This window comes from Arachis duranensis, chromosome 5 (assembly GCF_000817695.3).
Source record: "Arachis duranensis cultivar V14167 chromosome 5, aradu.V14167.gnm2.J7QH, whole genome shotgun sequence".
Classification (NCBI taxonomy): domain Eukaryota; kingdom Viridiplantae; phylum Streptophyta; class Magnoliopsida; order Fabales; family Fabaceae; genus Arachis; species Arachis duranensis.
The window spans coordinates 83,127,125-83,135,629 of NC_029776.3; the positions used below are offsets into that span (position 1 = coordinate 83,127,125).

An 8,505-nucleotide genomic window follows, 5' to 3' on the forward strand; every position below is an offset into this window, starting at 1 on the left:
ACTCTCCCAGGCCATCAGAAAAACTCACTGTTATTCACTAATTCAACCTTTCTCTTTTTCTCTGTGGTTCACATTCTTGATCAAGTTCTATCACCTCAATTTACACACTATAAGGTTGTCCTTCATTGCAAAATTATAATACCATATTTGAATATTGGATATATTTAGCATCTTAATCTGTGATTTTAAATTTAAGTATTGAGTATGTTGGAAAGATATGTTCTTTTATAAAATATTCGGTAAATGATTTCTAAAATTTTCTTTTGGTTATGTTTAGTTTGACGTTTTACTGTGTTTGTGGGCAAAGGATGCTGGTTCGCTGGGTTCCACCTTCCGAAGGGGCCATCAAACTCAATGTGGATGGAAGTTCAAGAGGGAATCCAGGAAGAGCAGGATGTGGCGGCTTGCTTAGAGATCAAGATGGCAACTGTATCGCCGGATTTCTCAGCTATATTGGCTTTGCTGGCAGTGTCGAAGCGGAACTAATAGCCATCCGGCATGGTTTGTGGTTGGCATGGCAATCTGGGTACAGAAAGGTGGAATGTGAAAGTGATTGCATGGTGGCTCTGAAGATTATTCATGAGAATGCCGAAGACTTTCCAGAATTGGCAGACATTGTTGAAGAAATTCATCAGTTGATGCTTCTTGAGTGGGACGTCACTATCTATCATATCATGAGGGAAGGAAATTCGTGTGCTGATTTTTTGGCAAAGATGGGTTCTTGTTCAAATTCTACGTTTTCTCTTATGATCAACCCTCCGCCGGAACTCACTGCCCTTCTTCTTGCCGACTCCAAGGGTGTTCTTTATTCTAGAGTTTAGTTTTATGAGGTTATAAAAGTTGTTGAGCTCTTTTTTATTATTCCTTAAATTATGCATGGTTGATGTACTCTTTTTCCTCTATTGGATTTTTTCCTAAGCTCCAGGGGTTTGGTCCATAGGGCTTTTTTAAGGAGGCATAACTTGTATAGGCCGAGTATCCATATAGTCTATACCAATTTCGGTGGAACAATGTACTATTCAGATGTATCATTCTCAATTGTTCAATGAAATTACAAAATTTCTGGAGAAATTATTGAATTCTATATTAACTATTGATAATTGTTAAATTATGTTCATACACATCAATGTAATATTTATTGATATATTGATCAAATCATACACATAAATACATAGATCATATATTAATTTTAAACAAGACAATGCTAGATGCCTAGATCTCCAATTCAGAGTTAACAAAGTTCCTAGTATTATATTACTTTGAAGAAGCAGAAGGAAAAACCTTGCTGCTGCTATATGGATCGGAAGTCATTACTAAATGCTGGCTCAGTTCCTGGAAATTTCAGCGCAGTAAGGCAAAATTGAACTTGAAACAAATGATGATGTTGTGTATGTGCTTCTCAGGAATATGCATTGTGCAACAAAAGGAAAAAAAGATGTGGAAGAAGGGTCGCTATAAAAAAAAGTTGACTAGGAAAATGAGGGTCAGAAAAAGGCCTTAGTTATAGTTGGGTTGTGAATCGTGATTTGTGATTTGTGAATTGTGTTCTGACTTCTGAGAGTGAAATTTTCTGAATGGTGATATGGACAAATGCATAACAAGATTCTATAGTCTTTTTTCAACAGGTTTCTTTCTTAGAAATGCATAGAAATCAAAACACAACCAAAAGAAGCAACACAACATTTGGTATTAGAAACCCTGCTTACAATATTGACATGATAATCATTACTCACAATAATCATAGTGGATATAAAAAATGTTATTCGTAGACCAAATCAACCATTAAAATCAACTATCAATGTATTTGTGTATAAATACATGTGTGGTTTAATTTATTTTTATGTGTATTTATATTCCAACATGTATTTTGTACTGTGCTTGACTTTGGTATACACGTAGCATAATCGAGTTGATATTTATCTAAGACACATTATAAATGAATTGTTCATGTTCTTAGCGCGAATCACCATGTGTAGGTACTTCACGTTGTAGTAAATTCTTAAACCAAAGAGCTGACTGTTTTGGATGTCTTTTCAGGCCATTTTTGAAATCAGTAAAGTAGATTCCAAACCTCACAGTGTAGCCAGCATCCCATTCAAAGTCGTCAATAAATGACCATGCAAAATATCCTTTTACATTTACACCTTCCCTGAAATATGCAAAACCAATAAAATTAGGAGCACAATAAACATGTTTACAATTTAGTCAGCAAAAATAGTTTATCTGATATGATAGCACATACTTGATTGCAGTCTGAATATATTGTAGGTGACTATAATAGTAATCTATTCTTGTTTGGTCTGCAAGGGCTTCCTCAAGTGCAAGTGTTGGATCATTGAGTTCATCTATGCCTACATAATTAACATATTGTTTTCCATAAACATAAGGAAACAAATACTGTGTTAAAACTAAATGTGAACCAATAAAGAATCTTTTATTTTGTGTGTATATTACCATTTTCAGTGATGTAGATCAACGGATTGTCGTAATTTGATTTGAAATAGAACAAAAGGTCGCGAATTCCTTTTGGATAAACTGACAACCAGTCTGAAGCACCCTGCAAATGTAGAGGCTAAGGTAACTGAATTTCAGGAATTGATATGCTGCTGCAAATCCATATATTACCTTTGGACCAATAGGTATTCCATCACACTCATCTGTCACATTAAAATGCATCTTGCATCAATAAACTAGAAAATAATATATCTTGGATTCAGCAAGTGTAGAGTTTTATTTTTCCTTAAAATCAAACTGATTAGAATTAATATATGTGCTAGAGAGAACAACAGCATCATTCTTGGGTAGTATCATTAACCTAAGATATGATAATTCTTCATTATGTATTAAAATCTATCCCATTCGTACTATCCACACAAACATGCTCTTACTTGTAAGAGTAACTAGAGAATCTGTAAGATAGCTAGGCTTTGCTTTACTTAGTTCTGGTGCATCAGCAGCATAAAAGGAGGTGTAGTAGTTTAATCCAATAAAATCAAAGGACCCTCTTAAAATCCCTGATTGATATAAAGAGAACTTTGGCAACCTATTTCCCACCAGAAGCTGCATGGAACTTGGGTAGTCTCCTTTTGTTATTGGCTCCATAAACCTGAAATTTCATTATTTGAATCAGCTCTCACGTGACAGTGAATTCATATGACAAAATAAGCTACAGCAGCATATAATTGACAGTGAATTCAAATGACAAAAATTCTTGTGTTCTTGCTTTTATTCTAATTAACTAACTATATGTCATGTTAGTCTTCATTTTCTTCATCACCTAATTTTATATTACATCTTTATTTTTTTTTACCATGAAGTTCATCGGACGTTTAACCAACAGATTAGAGCAAGAAACATAAGAATTTCTCAGTAGCAAGATCCTGTAGTAAAATTCACAAATGAGTCTTTTTTTTTTCCTCATTAAGAATTTATACCATCCAAGCATGAAATCAAGGGCTCTCTGTGCAGCATGATGATCCAATTCTGTATCATGTAATGGCACCATCCAGAAACAAAACAGTGCTATTCCTATTAAGCCCTTCTGAGATGCCTATGTACACAAAGGAAAGTAAGGTTTTGCTTCCAATGTTACTCTAAACTAGTTCATAGAGATCCATTCATTTTGTCAATTGAAAGTTTCTTATAAAATTGTGTAACAAAACCTGATACTTAGTCTTGTAGATGTTAACAGCAGCTGCATGAGCTAGTAGCAGATGGTGTGTCACCATATAGGGCTCAGTGCCTGAATCTCCACCGGTGCAGCTAAGGTTCTGCCAGGCTGAACATCTTCCTGGTGCAAACTTTCCTGTTGCATAGGCTCGATAGCTGAAGGACCACGGCTCATTCATCGTAATCCAATGAGACTGGTGCGTTTGGTTTGTATTTTCGCTTTCTGTTTTCATTTTCGGTATTTTTTGTTTCCAAAATTTTGTAAAGAAAAAACGGAAAACATGAGATGAAACAAGCCTAAAAACAGAAAACGAAAACACAAACCAAACACACTTAATGTTCAAGACATGTTGACTAATACTTTGACTAATTAGGAATTAGGAGATGTAAATTACACTATCTCAGGGCTTAAGAAGCCTCCATATTCATCTTCTAAAGCCTGAGGAAGGTCCCAATGAAAAATTGTCACAAAGGGTTGAATATCTGCATTGAGTTACCAAGAAAGAAAGACGTTATGCTTAAATTACTCATAAGAGAAACAGAAACTAATTACTAATATCTTAGCTTTGCAACATATTTGATTAATGATGATGACCTTTGGCTAGCAGCTCATTGATGAGGTTATTATAATAATTTACTCCTTCCTTGTTAACACCTCCATTAAGTCTTCCCTCTGAAATTACTCAAATTAGCCAATGCATCACTTTTAGTTAGCTTTGATAACAAATTTTATTGAAATGATTTAAAAGAGTGCAAAATTGGAAGTTTCTATAGTGTCATGTTTCTTACTTGGGAGTATTCTGGACCAAGAGATTGAGAATCTATAAGCATCCATGTTCATATCCTTCAAGGCCTCAACATCTTCCTGCATAATCAATACTTTCTTCAGAAGAATCACAATTATGCTGGCTTAATATCTCTGTTCAGTTATTACAGTGTAATCATGTTTGTGTTACAGCACCTTATAATGATGATATTCATCAGCAGCTACATCTCCATTACTTCCGTCTTGTATCTTACCTGTCATGAGTAAAGCATAATGTAGTAATTTATAACTTACCATATGAAAAATGGAATTCATAACACCCCAATTTTAATTGACCTTTTCATATAAAGGAAAAACAAAACACTTTTTTAATTAAATTTGTCCACAATTTTTAGAAAACAATTTTTCCTTTTGAACTTTTAAAGTAGAAAATGGAACTCAACCGACACCACTGTTATCAAGTGGTAGATAAGTTACTTCCCTCCCAAGTTGTCTCGATCTCGAGCAAATCATAACAGCAAAATTACGGATAAAAATAGATTTAATAAAATGTTGCATCCAAGTCATTTAACCGACCAAGTCCAACCAAGTTTTTTAGATTCACGCATTTCTTTTTTATACCTCCTTCTTCTTTTAAATTCACGCGCACACATTTTTCTTCACCTTGATGCTAGGTCTTCTTCTTCTTCTCTTTCTTTTTTGTTACCATCATCACCAGCAGCACCTCATCCCCCTCCTTCTTTTTCTCCTTTTTTTTATTTCTTCTCTTTCTGCCTTTTCATCATTCTCCTCCATCATCATCATCATCATTGTCTTTTTCTAATATATATAGTCGTTATTGTTATCGTCGTTATTGTTATTGTTATCATCCAATTTTTGCCAATATTGATGAATTGTCTAATCCAAAATTGATTTGGATGTGTTTTTCTTCAAAATTGACTTGTGTCTGTACTTGTTTTGAAACGAGTTTGTTTGTGTATCGTCATTATTAAGGAATTTCGGTTCATTCGGAATTTAATTTTTGATTAATTCTTGATGTAATTTTGGTTCATTTCTGAGTGAGTTTATGATCATTCAATTTTGTTTGTGTACTTGTTTTTGAATGCAATCGTTAAGGAATTTCGATTCATTCTAGATTTAAATAAGGTGTATTTGGTCTGAACTTGTTTTGAAACGAGTTTGTTTGTGTATCGTCATCATTAAGTAATTTTGATTCATTTGAAATTTAATTTTCGTTCATTTTGAATGTAATTTTGGTTCATTTTTGAGTAAATTAAAGTGTATTTGGTCTCGTTGTTATGCACAATTCAAAACTCTTCCTCCTCACATTCCTTTCTTGAGAGAAATAAAATCAAGAAAAAAATAATCAAACAAAAAAGAAGAAACAAAAATAAAAAACTTCTCAAAATTTTTCATCATAGTCTTCTTCTTCTTGTCTTCTTCATCTTCTCCTTTTGTTTTTTCTTCTCATAATTCTTCTTGTTTTATCCTCTTAACAATAATAAAAACATGAAAAAATCAAACAAAAAAGAAGAAATATATACTGCTGCAAAATCACTTGATGAATTTGGATGTATTTTTGTTCATAATTCAATTTTATTTATGTGCTTATTTTCGAACGCAATGATTATGAATTTAAATAAGATACACTTGGTCTCTACTTGTTTTGAAATGAGTTTTTTGTGTATCGTCATCATTAAGTAATTTCGATTCGTTCGGAATTTAATTTTCAGTTCATTCTAGATGTAATTTCAGTTTATTTTTGAGTGAATTTTTTATCATTCAATTTTGTTTGTGTGCTTATTTTTTAACTCAATCATTAAGTAATTTCAGTTTATTCTGAATATAAATAAGGTGCACTTGGCCTGTACTTGTTTTGAAACGAATTTGTTTGTGTTTCGTTATCATTAAGCAAGTTTGATTATTCGAAATTTAATTTTCAGTTTATTCTGGATGTAATTTCGATTCATTTTTTAGTGAATTAAAGTGCATTTAGCTGGTCTCATTATTTTGCATAATTCAAAACTCTTTCTCCTCATCTTCTACTACTTCTTCATCTTCTTCTTATATCATTTTGTTATAATTATTCTTGTTATACTCTTTTGAGAAGAATAAAACTAAAAAATGAGAAAAAATAAACAAAAAAAGAAGAAACTTATAATGTTGCAAAATCACCAAGGAGAGGGGAAGGAAAAGAAAAACAAATGCAACAACAATAGTGTTGGTGGGTCTCCAACCTCAAGTGGGACCCACAACCTTTTAAAACAAAAAAAAATAGAAAAACAAATAAATAAAAGAAAGTGGCATAAGCCTCGGGAGGTGAGAGAGAGAAGATTCATTCCTTTGAATGAAGAAAGAAACACGAAGCAGCGCCGAAGGGAAGAAGAAAATTGGGAAAAAGGGCAAGCCAACCTTGATCACATTGATTTGGTAAATTTGCTCCATTTCTTATGAAATTTTAGTATGTTATTCCTGGTGTAGAGATGAACATTAGGATATAACTTATTTGTTGTATTGCCTTCTCTGTTGTCTGATTTGAGATACCCACTTTTGTGGAGGGTTTATGTTGATTCCACCAGTTTTGGTGATGTATTTTGTTGATTGTTGAGATGCCCTAGTATCAAAGGAAGACTGTTTATGTACCCATTATTCTGATAGTGGAAGATTTTTCTGGACTAGGTCCCGTGGGTTTTTTTTGTCCCTCTTTTGGGGGTTTTTCCACGTTAAAATTCTGGTGTCTGATTATTTAATTTCTGCCATTATATTTGCTGTTTGGAGTATCTTTGGTGTTGCCCATTTAATTGCACAGGTTGTGGAAAAATTATTTTTGGTGCTTCCGCTGTTAGATAGGTTCTTGTTTTTTGAACATTTATTGAGTTTTCCCAACAAAGTGGTATCAGAGCTTTGGTTGTTTATCTCTGTGCTGATTAAATGGAGAAAAATACTCATGGACCGAATATGGTCAAACTGAATTCCCAAAATTATTCAATTTGAAAGACCTTCATAGAAGATATGTTGTATAGCAAGGACTTGTATGATCCTGTGGAGGGAGATAAATCCAAAGGTACTAAATTCAATGCTGAATGGAAGAAACTGAATCGGAAGGCAGTTGCTTTGATTAGGCAATTGTTTGATCTTAGTGTGTATCCACATGTTGACACCAAAACGAATGCTGAGAAGATGTGGAAGAAATTGAAGGAGTTATATGAGAGGAAGAATGTGCAAAACAAAGCATTCTTGATTAGGAAGCTTGTCAATATGAAGTATGTTGAAGGTAAATCAATGCCGGAGCACTTGAGCATTTTTCAGGAAACGGTGAACCAACTGACAAATAATGAAATCACTTTGAATGATGAGTTGCAAGCCTTGTTGTTGTTGAGCTCTTTTCCTGATAGTTGGGAAGTTCTGGTTGTGACACTGACTAACTCAGCTCCAAAAGAAAAGTTGACGTTAGCAATGGTTAAAGAGAGCATGTTGAATGAAGAAGCCAGAAGAAGAGAGCGAGGTTTGACTAATGCCTCCTCCCAGTCAGAAGCACTTGTTTCAGAGTCACGGGAGAGAAGTCAAAGTAGAAAACCTCACAGTTCTGACAGGTCAGAGAGTCGAAGCAAGTCAAGAGGAAAGTACAAGCTAAGAAAGGAGTTCATTTGTCACCATTGTGGCAAGCCGGGGCATATCAAGAGGTATTGTAAGTTCTTGAAAAGAGAACAATCAAGGGGAAGAAATGAAGACAAAGGTAAAGATAGTGATAAAGAAACTGCTGCTATTGTTTATGAAGATGTTCTTATCACATATGATGAAAATTATGTGAATCTTATATGTGATGATTCCACTTGGATTGTGGACTCTGGTACCTCATGTCATGTCACTCCGAAGCGTGAATTTTTCACTTCCTATACTGCTGGAAATTTTGGCAAGATCAAATTGGGAGATAAAGGAGTGTGTGATATCAATGGTATGAGTGATATGTGGCTTGAAACTAATATGGGATGCAAGTTGCAGTTGAAGAATGTTAGGCATGCACCAGATATGCGGTTCAATCTAATTTCAGTGAAGGCATTGGATCAAGA

The 8,505-nt window shown here is 34.0% G+C and overlaps 1 protein-coding gene across 1 annotated transcript; it reads right to left on the reverse strand.

Annotated features, from left to right (window-relative positions):
• Positions 1-1,831: 1,831 nt before the first annotated feature.
• On the reverse strand, positions 1,832-4,718 carry LOC107489822 (beta-glucosidase 12-like). Its single transcript, XM_052262458.1, has 11 exons — positions 4,631-4,718; positions 4,459-4,534; positions 4,265-4,342; positions 4,065-4,152; positions 3,663-3,888; positions 3,435-3,550; positions 2,889-3,106; positions 2,626-2,657; positions 2,455-2,557; positions 2,243-2,351; positions 1,832-2,149 (listed from the first exon to the last, which is right to left on the reverse strand). The coding sequence occupies exons 1-11, from the start codon at positions 4,694-4,696 to the stop codon at positions 1,954-1,956; spliced, it is 1,308 nt and encodes a 435-aa protein (XP_052118418.1). The 5' UTR covers positions 4,697-4,718; the 3' UTR covers positions 1,832-1,953.
• Positions 4,719-8,505: the final 3,787 nt, after the last annotated feature.